The 16,854-nt window shown below is 39.8% G+C and overlaps 1 protein-coding gene across 4 annotated transcripts in view; it reads left to right on the top strand.

The window, feature by feature from the left end:
* Positions 1 to 16,854, top strand: part of LOC126199377 (la-related protein 1B) — a 139,847-nt gene that overhangs the window by 31,070 nt on the left and 91,923 nt on the right. For all 4 annotated transcript variants that reach the window (XM_049936291.1, XM_049936292.1, XM_049936290.1 and 1 more), the window contains 2 exons: positions 12,208 to 12,281; positions 16,152 to 16,202. In XM_049936291.1, the coding sequence (XP_049792248.1) occupies positions 12,208 to 12,281; positions 16,152 to 16,202 (125 nt within the window). The remainder of the gene's footprint in view (positions 1 to 12,207; positions 12,282 to 16,151; positions 16,203 to 16,854) is intronic.

Here is a 16,854-nt window from a genome sequence, read left to right as displayed (position 1 = left end):
TAATTCAATTACCGTACCACGAAACATAGCCCTCGTTCAAAGTGTAGAATCATTTTCCCCCCTGTCTACAGTGAACATCATCGAAAACGATGTGCGGTTTTTCGCCACACGCGACTGCCGTGTGAGGAAACGTTAAGTTACGTGATATATTGTACAGTAATAGATAGTAATCGATTTTACTGCATTGAATCAGTCTTTGGATTAAAAGAAGAGCGGAAATACGGGGGAGGGGGGGGCATCTTTTAGTCCAAACTCTGGAAGTGGCGTTGATGAATTTTTAAATTGTTCATCGCCGAAGTATCCTTGTTAGACGTTTCCGCCACCATTTCATGATATTTAAAATATAAGTACCTGACCGTAGTGTACAGTTCATTGACCGGTGTGATAATACCTTTTATGGTGTAATGCCCAAGCGTTAAGCAGTCTGTTCTTGTTATGAAAGTTGCGCAAGTGTAGTGGACCTGGCAGGAACCGAAGAGAGAATTTCGCAGCATAGCTGATATCAGTATATTCACTTGCATAACGGCTATTTCTCGTTAAGAGTATCGGTCGTTCAAAGTATTGTTAATGACGCATTGGGTTTAACACGCATTGCACATAAAAAGAATGTGTAGTGTGTAGTATAAATTCCTCGATCAGGGTAAACGCGCATCCGTGTGCTCGCGGCATTGAATGTTGTTCGTAATTCATCCACTTTTTGCAGTCCTTACGAAAGATAACACAAGGTTAGGTAGTGAGGCTAGAACTCTCTCGATAGTGATTTGTTGCTACTGTCATTTTACGGTGTAGAGCGTCACAAGTCCCTGGCGTTTGATGCAGAAGGCGTTGTTCTAACATTGAAAAAGCTTGAATTGCCCGCTATAGATGCTCTCTGGGCGTCGTATCACAGCTGTAACTAAGAGATTATAGTAAGAGACCCGCTTGAAACTTTTGTGATCTGGAAGACGTAAATTTTTTATGGCCAAAAACACAAACTGTTGTCCCTGTTGTCCCAGACGACTGATTTCTTTGGTTCTTCACTAACATTAGCAACAAAGCCAGACGAATAGTGTTTATTCATCCATTTAGCCGTTCGACAGAAGACAGTGTACGAAGATTCACATGCTGGCGCCACAATTGTTTCATTGTAAACCAAGGTTTGGTTTGGTTTTCCTGCACACCAAGACAAATAGAAATATGATTTGAAGAAAGAAAATGACACGTAATACTTCACAAAATAAAACAAAACCTAGACCAGAGGAGGAATGTTGCTGTAGATACCCAACGCAAAGTGAGTGGCGGATACAGCAGTTTGGTTCTTGGCATCGCACCAGTCCACACAGCATCGAGAAATGTGTAGACATTTAGCAGACGGAACACTCAAAACTACTACCCTTGCAGTTTATAACTTATTTTTTGGTTGTGTAATTTTCACGTACTCTATATTCATTCTCACTACTTCTGTCAGCTGCTAACACTGTTTTCGTTACATCAAGAACTACGTGTGTTACTACTGCTAACTCGTTACCACAACTGTAACTACCACTATTGTTATCTATTTTTCCGTACTATCACAGCTGCACTCAGTATCTAATTAAAAAACGTCCTTCCGCAGGCACGTTCACTTAGTAATATTTTTATCTAATACGAAGGACTGTGTTCCTTCCGCTACACCATTGATTTCACCATGTCAACCATTTTTGTCTCAATCCTCGTGCTGGCCCCTGTTGGAGGTTACGCTGTTTACACGCTGGGCGTTGACATGGAGCTGTACGAGTTTTGTGAAGTGACTTCCTCTTAGTTCACGTTGAGGAACAAGAACCGTTGTCTTGCGTTAAACGCAAAGTGAATTCTGCGATATTTATGCAACGTGCTACCAAAGAAAGGTTGAACTAGTAAGAGGACAAGAACGCCATCTACGTCGCAAGCAAAACCTTAGAAACGCCGTATTGTATGTCTTTTCAGTTGGTCATATTTTGTGGTTTTCATTTTACTGCTTGTATCCTTTGAATATATGCTGTTTCTGAGTACCAGCACATTGAGGATTTTTCGAAAGCGCGTCGTTATTGGTACAATTTGTTGTAATGAAATGACGATGGCCTTCATATTTTGATGATCAAAGAATTTTGGTTTTTATATTCCTGTTATTTTTAACACACGTGTTATGAAAGTATGCCGTTTTAAGGCAACAATACTTTGAAGATTCATCAGAAACGCGTCATTTGTTATTAAATATCCGTTAATAACGTATCAGCGATTAATGCCTCAGAAGATGGTCACATAAAAGGTCATTCATTGCCGAAGTCTAGCGTAGCGTAGTTGGTAGTCGCCGTGTTACAAAACATTTAGTGGGTTCGCGTCTTGCGTTTTTCCAACTTTGCGTTTTTTAGAAGGTTGTGAGGCTTCCTTATTAAATTAATAGAAATATTTTCTGTGATTTTCAATGTTATGTAAATATGTACGCTCTTTTAGGGGTGGGTTTGTCCGATGTGAAATTTTATGAGCCGATGTCCTTACTACTGGCTGGACTTGGTACTTCACTGTTGCCTTACATGTTCATAGGTATTGGAAGTTTTTATTTATGTGTACTGCTGGCAGAACAACGTGACTAGCATATGGATAAGGGAAGAAATGTGCTTTTTAGCAGAGATTACGTATAAATAATACGCGTATCCATTTTCGTAAACAAACAGTACAGTGCCTTGCAAACAGGAATAGCCAACAGTTGCCGCCGCTGCAGAGCGCTACATTCGCAAATTGCAGTAACTGGCACGCCCCATGGAAATTAAGGACCAGAAGGAATCGTCTGCTAATGTTTTGGACATACTAACTTGGCGGCACTGGCTATAAAGCAGTGTGCAGCGGAAGTCTGTTGCGCCATCTCCCTTTATTATATATACCTCCATGGAGCTACCAGCGTAGCTCCAAAAACTGCATATAATATATGCTGACTTCAGACAAGTTTATTGGCAGGAAGGTACGATAAATTCTGTATAACAGATTGCACATGTTCGCAACGATGAAAGCGGGATAATAGGTAATTGGCGATAGCTGAGTAATTACGATGCCGTCGAACGTGAGTGGACGACTTGAGGAAGGTAACGGTTTACGTTGTTAGGCTGCTCGCAGCCAAGGTCACAGGGAAAGGACGCCTTGCCGTTCTGTTTTCTGTGGAGCCGAAAGTAGACCCCACAAGCTGTGATTTTTCAGTGTACTGTTTGTTGCTGGGGTGTAGTGCTAACTCGGCGGATTATATCATAAAAGGGTGCTGTAGGCCTAAGATGCCCCTCCCACCATTTAACGTAGTGTAGTAGCCGCAGACTAAACCATGCTAAACTTCGATGTTATTCCCGACGAAACTTTTCCAACGACAAACAAGGGCTGCGGTAGCGCAGTTGCGGAAAATTTGTGAACTAAATGGCATTATTTGGGATAATATTTCAGTAAAAATTGCAATGACTTTTACTCGAAGGGAGACATAATTACTTGGTGTACGGTGAACGGCTGTTTTTTTCGTAATCTGTATCGACTTCCAAGGTGATGGTGTGTTTGTGACCTAACAGTGCAGCTTAAGTTTCTGCGAATGAAACGAGCAGCAAATATTTTTACAATCGTTATTGTCACACACGTTTGGCGCTTCGGTTAGAATATGTTGCGGTGTCAGAGATAGTGGCGCACGTGTCTATTATTTGTCCCCCCAGTCTCGTGTAATCACTTAAAAGCTCACTTGACCAACTGCTATTTTCCTTAAAATATTGTTTTATTATTTTTTTAGTAGTAGATACACATCTTGTTTATTTTTCTGTGGTACATCGGAGTCGGACGTCTACTGAAGTTTTACCCACAATAGTTCGAAAGACGGGATATTTGCGAGCAGAGAGGTGACACTTAAATCAGTAAGAATGTTGTTTGTAAGCTGGATACACGAGCATATGAAACTAAGTGAATGCTGTTTACAAACAACTCCCATCTAGTGATGATGACTTTCAGATTACTTGTCCTAATTGTGATGTTGGTTGTTGGAAAAAAAGTCTATTCTTTGATAGCTACTGTACTTTGTGAATCAAAATTGTGTAGTCATTTCCTCGTATAGAGCTGTGTCAACTGCAGAAAGTATTTGTGTTATTTAAACAAATCTTTACTAGTGCAATTTTCGAGTTACCGTACTCTCTCTTCAAAATGCTTTCACAGCGATTATATGGAAAACAGTGACACCTACGCTCGTTTCTCACATTTTTTACCCCAGCTGGCGTTATCTTTCGGGAAGAAGTATAATTTATTTCAGACTGCCCATTGGAAGCTTATATTACATAGACGGAAATTTGCGTTAGCTGGAAGGAGGGAACCCTTTCTCGTCCCATGCAGTGACGCAGGTAACTTGTATTTTGCCGAAGGTAACTTGAAAAAGTATTACCGGCAGAAGAGGAAAGTGAAATGTTTGCGTGAAGAAAATCAGATAAAAAAGAAGTTTCACCATTTTCGTAAAGGAGAAAGCTGTTTTTAGCCCCATTCAGCGGTCATAGATTTGGAGGTGGCGGACCTAGTATTTGACCAGAGATGAAAATAATGCTACCGTGATATGTAACTGCGAATGTTCCTTCAAGGGGTTTAGAGTCCCAGTTATGGTTGCTACAGTCACGCAAAAAGACGTCATTCCTTTAGCGACCCAAATACATTGGCGTGCAGCTGTGCTACACCTGTTGGTAACAGACTTCCTCACGGCTTTGTTTCTGATGCTGTTGCTCTCTGTAAGAAACAAGTGTAATAACATTTCAAGTCCTGAGCACTTGCCATCACACGAGGGAGGAACAATTCTTAGCTGCCTACATCGTGTGTGTAATCTGGTCAGTAAATACACAAATTATTTCCACCATCAGTTGCGATATGGAAATGCACAGTGCAGCTCTTGCCCCCTAGTGTAATATTTCAGGCTGAAGCCCGAATTCCACTAAAAACTACTTTGAAGTTTAGTTTCCCAGCAGAAGGGGCTAGTCGCTACATCAGACGTTCGTTGGTTGTAAAAGTCATGTATTACAGTCTCTCACATAATAGCCATATGTTGTATGTTTCAGCGTGCTGTGGTAAGATTTTGTTATATGAAGGTATTGTGAACAGTTTCCGCGTATAAACGTACTGTCAGTGTAACATTAAAAATGAAATTGCCACAGTAATTGGAGTAGGTCTCCGTCATTGAATTCTCAATGATAGAGTTGTACAGAATAACAACTGATTTCGGTATCAAGTTGTTTATTGATTAACTTTCTGCATTGATGTGCAGGCTTTGGACAAAAGTATGGAAACACCGCGAGAAATTCATACTTGAACATACGTGCAGATACTAGGGAAACTTTTAAGTTTGCACTTTTGCATTTGACCACAAACAGCACCTGTGAAATGTCCTCAATACGTTGCAAGTTTCAGTTGTGGCCCAATCAGGAGCTAAGTGAATTCTGACGTGGGCAAATTATGGATTCTCATATGGTGGGTGCTTCTGTAACCAAAGGGGCCGAAGTGTCTGGTGTTTCAAGAGGGGTGTATCAAAGATTTATACCACTTCGAGGAAAGCGGAAAATATCAACCATTATGTCGCAGCGCGGACGGAAGGAATGTGTCGAGCGGCGGTGACAAGTCTTTGAAGAAGATTGTGTCAAAAAATAAGACGATGAGAGCGTCAAAGATCACTCGCGAACTAAAGCAACTCGAAGACAGCACCATAAGAAAATAATCGCAGTTACAGCTGGAATCCCAAAACTGCTTATTAGTGATGGAAATGCACTTAACAGGAAAACATGGCGACAAAGCCACAAGAGGTGGACTAGGAGCAGTTGAAGAATCATTTGATCCCATGTGTCTTGTTTCACACTATTTCGAACTTCCGGCAGAGTTTACGTCATCAGAGTGAAACATGGCGGGGATTCGGCGACGATTTGAGTGCTATATTGTGGCATTCGAATGGACCCGTGGTTACTATGAAAAGTCACATTAGGATTATGTGGCCATTTTGGCACGTCAGGTCCATCCCGTTGTACAATGTTTGTTAGTCTTCACACAGCTTGCATCGTCCAGAACTGGTTTCGAGAGGACGAGGATGAATTGTAACGTCTCTCCCAGGCACCATATCTGAATATTACGCCTTTGTAGCCTGCTTTGGGGAGAAGGGTGGGCTATCGCAGCTCACCTTCATTGTAGGTACTCGGCACTATTTTGCTGGAGGATGGTGTAAGATTCCCTTGAAAACCATAAGGACCTGTATTTATCAGTTCCGAGGCTGTTTTGAAGGCCAATGGGTTTCCTGCGCGATATGAGACACGCATTGGTGTTTCCATGTTTTTATTCAACCCTTGTATGTCGATTTTGCTTTTGTTTTACATGCATTTTTCCATTGCCTGCTGGATAAAATCCGCCGTCGTATTTCTCCATACAGCATGATTCTAAGCAGCATACATTCACGTTCGTCCCGCAAATTTTTTTAATTTTTTTCCACCCTGCTTCCATAGAATATCGTCTGTGTTTTGTCACTCTTGGTTTCCCACCAGTCTGATACCTGACATTTATTTTGCTCTCCCCCTTGTTACTCCGATCACACACAAAGTAGTGACACCACTGCCGTAACATAAAGGATTTGAGTCACGTGGCTTACCTATGTGTCGCTGATAGGTCAGTAGTATGTAGTACAGTGAGCGGCGAATACTGTGTTTGAGTCAGTTTCTGTGTGTTCTGTCTGAAAGCGCGGGAGGCAGTTTTTAACAGTGTGTTCAGGAAACAGGACCAACGTGCGTGGATCAAGATCGAAGTGGCACGACAGTCTTTGCTTTTGACGCTGCATCCGATCGTCCTTTACGACAGTGTGCGATGCTACACGAGGGACGCCGTGCAGGACCGCCTGCGTACGTGGGGGTGGGGGATATTGGAACATCCACCGCATTCACCAGATACGAGTCCGTGCGATTACGGTCTGTTCGCGAAAATGAAGGAACCTCTTCGTGGCATGCGCTACAATTCAAGAGAAGACATCTTTCGTGCCATAGGGCGGTCCTTGCGAGACATCGACAGAGATGGATGCGCAGACGTTGTACGATTCTTACCACCTCTGTGAGGGAAGATGATTGAGATGTGTGGCAATTATATCCAGGGCATGTAATATGGTGAACGTCTGGCAAATAAAGTCTGGTATGAATTATAATCCTGTTGCCATTACTTTTCATTCAACCCATGTACATTTGTTCAATTTTGAATGATTTTGCGCGTTAAGCGTCCATGCGTGTGTGTGTCATAATTAATAATTGGTAACAAACGGTTTTGTAAACATATTGTTTTTAGAAACATTGAAAGATTTTTTAGTTTACCAAGAGAACAAACCATTCTTACTCACCTGCTACTTAAACCTCCTATTTAGTCTCGGTTTCCAACTGCCATAAATACGGAAATGATCGACAGGCTCAACAATTTCGTTGGTAACTGTTAGCATTTTTTTCCCGTGTTATTAATTCTTGTAGATTTTCGGGCCTACTGTGAAACTTCCTGTATTAAGCTACATAGCACTTAGATGCACGCTGCGTGTAAATACTTGTACAAACTGACATACCGCCAATGTAGTGCAAAACACGTAAAGATATTTCATCGGTGATATTAAATTCTCTCTTGCAGATCAATATTTCCAAATACCAATCCTCTGGCTGTGTAAGCTCCCTCGGCCGTGTGTGCAAGGGATGTAACAGAAGCTTCGTCTCCGTCCCAAAAGTTCGGAACTTTCAATGAAAGTTACGCCTCCGGCACCATTAGTTTTGAAATGAAACTTCAAAGTAGGAGCGGCAACGTTGTCTAAATGTCCAGACCTACCTCAGCCCACCACAATGGAACGTCGGTGTTTACTTCTCCTTAGGTCTGCCCGCTGTGGGGAGGATTAGAGTACCTGCCTCGGTCCTCCATAGTGGAACGTCGTTGTTTACAATTCGTTTCAGGTCTGCCCACTGTTGGGAGGATTAATGGAATTTCCGTGTTTGACGGAAGAGTATTGGGGTGTGGAAACTGGAAAAACCCCAGAGAGAACTTTCAGATAATGGCTAGAGCTCCAGTCAGCCTTTAATAGCTGACGTGCTGCTCAGTTATTCATTGCGTGGGCCAGTCTCCATTATTAGGCGCTCCTGAGCCGGAAAGCCTAATAGTTGTGATTAGGAATTATTTAAGTGCAGTCGACGCAAATACTGTGAAATGTAATATTTCCACATAGCCGCGCTATGACGGTTCGTTAGACGGAAAGTTGAAAATAGGATACATCGAACCTCAAATGAGTATTATTTGAAACGTCTGTTGCCTTTCATGGCCTTCCGTTTGATCTCGTGGTGTACCTTGGGTTTCAGTGCTGAATGCCATTTTGGTGTATTAAACTATGAGAATTGGTCATAATTGCTTTAGTTTTCAATAAACATGAATCACGTGTAACTCTGATTTTTTTATGTATTAAGAATTTGATGTTTTTACACAGTGCTGTTGTTCAGAAATGATAGATGCATAGATACTGCTTCAGACTTTGACTCGGACAAAGCAGTTGCTCCCTCCCATTCGAAGAAAACTGCTCCCAAGACATCCCTAACGTACTTCGAAACGCAAGATCCACCCGCTATTCGAGAATAGCCTAGCGGCATGCAATATAAAATAATATCCAAGTCACAAGTTTTTATGTCATGTGTTCAGGAGCCGTGTTTACAGTTTTCAGGTAAGCGGAATACCTGATTATGGCAATTCTTTAAAATTTATGCGGACTTAGATATTTGCCTGAGGTAGGCCGTGTCTAAAAAGACGAAATTGAGGCAGGGGGGGGGGGGGGGGAGGAGAGAGAGAGAGAGAGAGAGAGAGAGAGAGAGAATGCCAACACAGATATTTTCCGATACTGCACGTTTATAGAACCAAGAAGTGTCTCAGTTTGTGTAGCGTTGTCTCGTTACCTATATTCATTGTGCAAGTAAATAAAGGCAAAAATTCTATTAAAATATAAATGTAACAGTAAGTAGTATTAGGACGTGACGCGTATTGAATCAACCATAACGGTTAGGTCACTATTATTAAAATCATACGTATGTGCTCAATGGGTATTTGGAAAGTTGTGTTAAAATACACAAGAAAATTTGACTGCACAATGTTCGACAGCGGTGGAGGACTGTTGTTACACACAGCACATTCTTTAGCATCCAGAATAAGAGGAGTCTTGTTCTGTGGTGTTAATATTCATCCACTGTATTGTCTTAAAATTTACATTAATGTATTTTGGAAAGTGTGTGTTTATATAAAAATGAATGTATTATACAGTAATGTGCCCAGTATTTTATCGCAATTTTGAAATTCATGTCTAATTACTGGCCATCTCAAGTACTACTGGATTTTGCCTCATTAAATTACGTAGCAGCACCATTTAAAAACACGTTGTCACGTCAGAGAGTACACATCTCGACCGCTCTTTCCGGCATTCGCAAAAAAGGGGAAAAAGGGAGGAGCGGAAAAACCCGAAAGAAAATTTAAGTTAGATTTGCTAATAATGTTTAGCCACAGAGAAAGTGATTCGTAAAGAGAACCTGCACATTTGTTGAAAATACCCCAGCGTATGCGTCATAACGCAAATCACAAAACTCAACACCTTCAAAGTAAAGGAGAACGCAGGAAGAATGATCCCTCAGTGCACCTGGTTAAAACGACAAAATTATCGGGAATGTCGAAAACTTCAGACAAGACGCCACTAAGCGTACCCTATCAGTTCAGACGATTATTGCTACCAGAAATGTTCCGTATCGGACGGACGTAAAATATTGAATGTGTACTCGTTTCGATACGTTGTATTTAATCTAATTTTTTCTTTTTTAAATGCGAAATTCTTTACATTTCAGTATTGTATCCTTATAAAATTTGGCCTTTATACGCCTTTGAAGTAAAAGTATTTTGTAAAATATTGGTGAGTTCCTTTTACCATGCAGGAAAAATGTACCCATCACTAGCGACTCACTTGGAAAAAATTGGTATTTGGAAATATCTAAATACGTCATCAATAAATCTGACAACTGAGATTTTAATCTAATCACAGTATTATGTATAGTTACTTCTATGATGTAAAACAAACGTGCATTGCTCACGGCCCTCTTTCACCGCTTTTACTTTCTTGACCTTTTTGTACTTCTAATGCGCAGCAGAGTACATGGCGCTAAATTCACACACCAGAACGATCAATGTAGGGCATTTACTGTACGGAAGATGTTAGAGAAAAAGTGCCCCATCAACTTCGAGATGCGGAGTGTAAAAAAAAAAGCTTGCTTTAGGTGTTTCATTGGAGTAATGAAAATACTGTTACATCCTTAGATACGGAGCGCGCGATAGCGCCGCCGATACTACCCCATAGCTCGAGAGCAATAGCCAGCCAGCCAGTTCGCTGCGCAGTGAGCCCGGCCTCAATCCAAGGTCACGCCGGCTGCTCGCGGCTGGCAGCTGCGCGCTACTCGCCCCCTCAAGGACACGGCAGCGCCTGAGCCACGTAGCACTTGCACGTCCGCCGCACAGCTGTTCCGACACGTGGGTGTATTCTGCTGCTGGCAGCCATTTGGCACCCTATGGGAAGCTACACAGAAATATTGGGTGTTTTGTGAATTAGTTGCTTTCCAGTGTCTGATTAATGATGCATACTCAGTTCCAGCCACAAAATAAGACACGACTTCTTTAATACTGGTCGACACGCTTTAATGCGCTGAAAAAAATTGTGTGCCGCCGGTAATTGCGCTGCATCCGAAAATGCAGTCGCAAAATTGCCCAGATGTGTGTCAGCGCTAGTCATATTTTGTTAGAATTTTTATGCAAATAGCCAACGGCGGCTACTACCGCACACACACTCATTCCCAGTCTGAAGGCTCCCCAAGGTAATGGGATTTACGAAACACTGGGTACGAATGAACGAGTGAATCAGTAATCCCATCGAAATAAATGAAAGCTACTAATCGTGTTACATCCTTAAGAGACAGTGATAAAGAAAATAAATCTGTTGAATTCCATACATAGGAAGGAGTTAACAGAAGTAAATCAATCACTGAAATGTATCTTTTAAGTGAAAACGTTATATCGTAATCACTGACTTCGCAGTTTAGAACGTGCCTGCTTGACCCACAGGCCCGAAGGATTTCATAAATGAGGTTACCTTCCGTTAGGAACATGGGTGCACTCAGCGACAGTGATGTAATTTACAAATGATAGGGCATATCAATCAATCATCCTTTTTTGCAGGTTTTATTTGGCAAATATAGATTTCGGCTAGTGCCTAAACATTATCAATGCATTATTTCATTGCATCAATGCATGGCAGTTCCCTGTTGCTCGGGTGTCTGCCATAGTTCTTTCAAAATTATACTATGAAATAATGCATTAATAATGGCTAGGCACTAGCTGAAATCTAGATTTGCCAAATAAAACCTGCAAAAAAGGATGAATGATTGCTGTGGTCTATCATTTGTAGATTTCATAAACTATATTCTTGAGGAATCCTGCATCGTACAGCAAGGTATTATGTTGATGCAAGATAAAATAGAGAAACGGAATACATTAATGAGTGAGGTAATCAATGTAGATGGGAGATTAGGAGTAACTTTGAGATTTCTGGTGACAAGCAGGTATTTTGAATGCTCAAGCTTCTGTTTCTGCAATATCAGCAAACACAGTAAAATCCTATGGAAACCGGTGAAGCAATTATGTCTACCTGGGAAAGATATGTTCAGGCAATTAGCATAAAAATTTCTTTTTACTGTAATTATTTGGGGAAATGTGGAAAGCAAATTAAGGAACTGTACTAAAGGTAGAGTTTTAATGTCAGCAGTTCCAGTACAACTTGCCATGTATGATCTTTTGTTTGTACTGAGGCTACTTATGTGAAGGTGACTGACTTCCTCATTTGTCTTGCACAAACATGCCATGTCTCATGTGCACATGTGCTGTAGATAACTACCAAGTTACCAAAATTTTATTCTTAACTAATGATACAATTAACTGGGACTCTTTTTTTGTTTTATTTGCAATATTATTATTGTTTATTCCTACTGTTTTTATTTTTTATACTCAAGTGCCATCTTGTAAGGGCATCCTCACCTAGCTTAGACATGTGTGTTACAGTACAGAGAAATGTTGTTATTCAGTTTTGTTGTGTGGCATCTGTATATAAAAAAAGTTTTAACGCTTCACCCATTGGTATTTTGTCTTCCACAGAAAATGCCAGTACACAAGCTCAGCCACCAATTGTCATGAAGATGACACAGGACCGAAGATGCACAAATCAGCGTGTGAGTTCCACAGTTTTAAAATTACTGTTTTATAGTTATGATTACTGTAAAATTTTTAGTACCACTGTGTATGGCAGTACCAAGAATGCTGTTCTGCATGGAATATCAGGAAACTCATTGAGAAGTAATTGATGCTATGACATCAACCTAGAAATAATGGTATGGAAAGACTGCTCTCTTACAAAGTTTTGCCTCGCTTTTGTGGAGAATAACTGTAATGGTTTAACAGATAGTGGCTGGGTTTGGATAGAGGAATTGTGTGTAGTTAATTTGGTCGGGGGGGTTCTTCCTTGCCTTTAGAAGGAGACACTAAACTGGATAGGTTGTTCTTAATGATCAGCCAGCTAAGTTTTAAGATCAGCTGTAAATTTATATGTGGCAGTGGTATCTACATGCTGTGATGAGCATAAACAATTGTCTTCTTTTCCCAACATAGGAAAAGTTATGCTGAAGTCTTTGTCTCTGAGCAAGATATGCTGTTCTCTTATTGGAAGTCATATGATGATATTAACACAGCAAAAGTTTAGTTAAAGTAGATCTATAAATATGTGACATTATTATTATTATTATTATTATTATTATACATTTACATAATTTTGTTCAGCTTTGGAGTGCAATTGAACTTATTTCGCTGATTGCCTAGCATTCTTCTTCTTCTTCTCCTCCTCCTCCTCCCAAAATCTCGTCTTTCCACTGTGTTTTTTCTAAGATTCTTATGTCCATGACTTCTTAGATTTAACACTTGGTGTGGTTTTGAACTGATGCTTGTCAATTAAGGTACTGACAGCAGCTCTGTTCTGTAGAATTTTGTTTGCAGTGCCTATTTCCTGAAGATATTTTTTATTTTTAAGTATCCAGTTGTTTTCAACTTACCGGGAAAGAGCAAGCTAGAGAATCCTTTTGGTCAATTTTATTATTGTTCACTCTATGAATGTCAGAATATGGCCATAAAATTTCAGTCTTCTCTTCCTGAATGTGGGTGAGATTTTCTCCAAAAGTTTGATACAACTTATTAGACTTCGGTCTATCCAGATTTCCTCAACACAGGCCATACCAAAAATTTTCGTTAGTATTTTCCTTTCTTCTTTTTCTGTGTCTTTACTGATTTGCCTCCAATGACTACAGACTGTGATGAATATATCGTTTCAGATTTAACAACAGTGATTGGTTTTAATTTTGCATTATGAGATATTGATTTTTTTCATTGCACCTCTTTTGTGTAATTCTATAAGCTTTTTAGATAAAGAATCTACTCACCAATCAACGGCTGAGTCTTTCCTTCCCACCTGTATGGTAAGTCTCCACTGACCCACTGTTGTGGGTGACTCCCAAAATCTACCCCTTTTCCTAGACCTCTCCAGCCCTTTTTATTTTCACCCTTCTTCCTTCACCTTCAGCCCTTCTGCCTGAAGAAGGAGCCACTGGCTCTGAAATCGTGCTATCATAACAGTCTTTTATGTGTGTGTTCTGCCGCTTTTTGGTGAGTAGATTTTTTATCTGTCCAACTAAATAATTTTGTCTGTAAGCTGTTTGTAATTTAATGCTTCTTTCTTTACAATTTAATCCAGAGGTTTGGGTACGTGAGATATTTTTTGCCAAACTGTATCAACATAGGTTATCCATCTAAGTATCAAGAAAAACCTTTCCGTGTAATTGTTTCTTTTATAAGAAATTTTCAGTCCACTTTCAGCTGCTGTTTCATGGTGTTTTTCAAGAGTATTAACTGCCTCTTTTCTCAAAAAGATCACCAGATCCATTTCTTCTTCTTTCATTTATGCCAGTTCCTTGCTACTATTTTCCAATTCCTGTAGCCTATCTTCCGAAGATCTGTTTAGCAACCACATTTTTCTGCACACTTCAGGTGCAAGCTTCAGATATTCTGTAGTGCAAGATAGACATGCTGCAGAGAGAAAATAAGCACACAGTGAAATGGGTCACAACTATTTATGATACCAGCCATGAGCGTTATCCACAGCTGGATACAGTAGCTGCTGCCTGCAGTAGCAGAGAGATTTGAAAACAGTGAATGAATGGTACAGGTGGTGTCGCCAAGCGAGTTCTCTCATTGGCTGTTACTATGGTATCAGTCCTGTAAACAGCTAGACGTCAATGACTACAGCTGCAGCTGCTGCTGCTGCTGCTGCTGCCGCTACTTTGATATTAACTGTATGGATAAAACTCTCTTGTGGATTTTCCCATTTGTTGTCATCTTCAGCTATACTCATTCGTGCTGCTCCTGCATATTTTCTAATGTCATCTACTCACCTTCCATTAGGTAATCATCTCTGTCCTTTCTTATTTCTTTGTATTCGCAAAGATTTTGCTTCGTTCATCTGTCATCCGTTTGCCTATGTATGTGTACTGCCCAAATCTGTTTTATTTTCAATATAGCCACAATTTTGTCATCAGCTCAAGTGTGATGTTTAATCTACGTGTTTGTTTTTTGTATCTGACACAATGTGTGTCTCATGGGTGTTGTTCAATCTTGAACATTTCCCCTGTTAAAAGTACTTTTCTCTTTGTCAAAAACTAGTAGCATGCAGTGATTGTAAACTTACGCATCCTGATTCATTGGAAACTTAAGTTTTGAAAACCTCAGTTAGTTAAGGAAAGTACTCCATTAGAAAGCTTCTCAAATTCTGTGCATACCAGACAAAATTATTTGTACTCTGTGCTTCATTCTCTTATTTCATTCACAACTAGCAAATTTTTCCTTGTGTTACAATCACTTCTAAAGTCAGCTTACTCCTTTATTTAATTAAAATCAATTCTTTTCCCACACAATTGGTGCTATTTTTAAGACTATTTTGTACCTTATAACAAGTTGCTCATGTGTCTAAGAGCAACTGCCCCATTCTCCTCCCCCCCCCCCCCCCTCTCCCTCCTGCATGCAGTCAGATTCCATTACAGCAGTGTCCCAGAAGTCCTGAAATGCTTGTGCATTATTCCTTCTGTTAGTTTCTATACCACACCATCATCTCTGATGCTTATGTGGTGTGTACCCAATGTAAATTTTTGTCTTCTTACCCTCATTGTTAGCAAACGTTTCTTTCATCATAGCAGTGTGTCCTGTCACACCCTCTCGTGCTCTTGCGTTCCTATTGTTCGTTTAGAACTGTTACCTCCTCGTTAATAGCTGCCTTGTTCCATTAAAAGTTTTCTTTTCTTTTGCTCTTTTCATACCTGTAACAACATTTGCTGGTTGTATAAGTATCTTTGTCCTTAGTATCTTAATTTTCTAATACAGTGAATTTGTTCTAATTGATTTACACATTGCTCATAACCTCAAATCTCTACATTTACTCTGCATCATAAGGTTCTGTTATCACCTTTCATTCTGAATTTGTTTAGGATCTTACCATTCTGTAAAGTTTCCTTGTTTGGTAAAATATTGTCAGTTTCACATGTAGCCTCGCTCGTCTTTCTCAAGTTAATTTTCTTCCGGAAAAATGTGTTAATGACAAAGTAATAGTATGTCTCAGCAGATTTTTTGAAAGTACGTTGTCTTTCGTTTCTAACATTATATTTGAAGAGTTACTCGTCAGTTTTTGACCCATTTTTTGCATTAAATTTTCCCCTTAACTGGTAGCATCCCCCACCTCCCTACGTGACGCGTGTCTTCAATTGGATACAAGCACATTGGTGATACTTTTGAATAATTTTCATAAAATATATTTTGTCTATTTTTAAAGTAATTCTTGCCGTTACGAAATTCCTTACATGTTTTTGACCTATACTTCTCTTAAAATGAGAAATGTTTCGCTAACATAATTTGTGTCCTCTTGTTTGAATAAGACTTCTGACTGGCAAATGAGACTCCAAATAGAAAAGGGGAAAAATGCGCGATACTAAGTCAATCTTAATTTTCAGGAAGGCAGTTTCACTGATGTGGATGACTGGCCAACATTGGGGCGTTCAGAGGTAAATTTTATTTTAGTAACACACTATACTGGCATTTTACTTATTATTGATGGTATGAATCAAACTTGCTAAAGTCACTTTTTAAGCATACACCGTGTATCATTAAAATGAAGTGTCTCAACTCTTCATGGTCATAAAGAAATCATGTTTTAAAATACATATGCCAAAATTTCATAAAACTATTGGCACAATTTCAATGTTGTCATGTCATTGGATTGAAAACCACAACAACACCAAACAGTATGTACATTAGAAGTCAGCTTAATCAATCTATAATTACCATTTCCCACATAATAATTAAAATGGGCTTTACTGTTTTTGTGCATGGTTTGTAAGTCTCAAGATAGAGGTGGCAGTGGTATCTACATGCTGTGATGAGATTAAACAATTGTCTTCTTTTCCCAACATAGGAAGAGTTATGCTGAAATCAATGTCTCTGAGCAAGATACCTTACTGCTTGCCTAGTGGGACTCCAGTTGACTTCTGTATAGTTTCAGATTGAATTCTGTTTCGTCTTTTTGTGTTCACTTGCTTTTGACCATGGCTGTAACCTTGTTTTTAAGAAAGTATGATACTTCACCAATCACATAATTTATTGTTAAACTTCCATAACACAACTAACCAACCATTAAAGGAGAGTTATTGAAAATGT

Source organism: Schistocerca nitens, chromosome 8, assembly GCF_023898315.1.
Source record: "Schistocerca nitens isolate TAMUIC-IGC-003100 chromosome 8, iqSchNite1.1, whole genome shotgun sequence".
In the NCBI taxonomy this organism is placed as follows: Eukaryota; Metazoa; Arthropoda; class Insecta; order Orthoptera; family Acrididae; genus Schistocerca; species Schistocerca nitens.
This window is presented reverse-complemented; position numbering and strand designations above follow the sequence as displayed.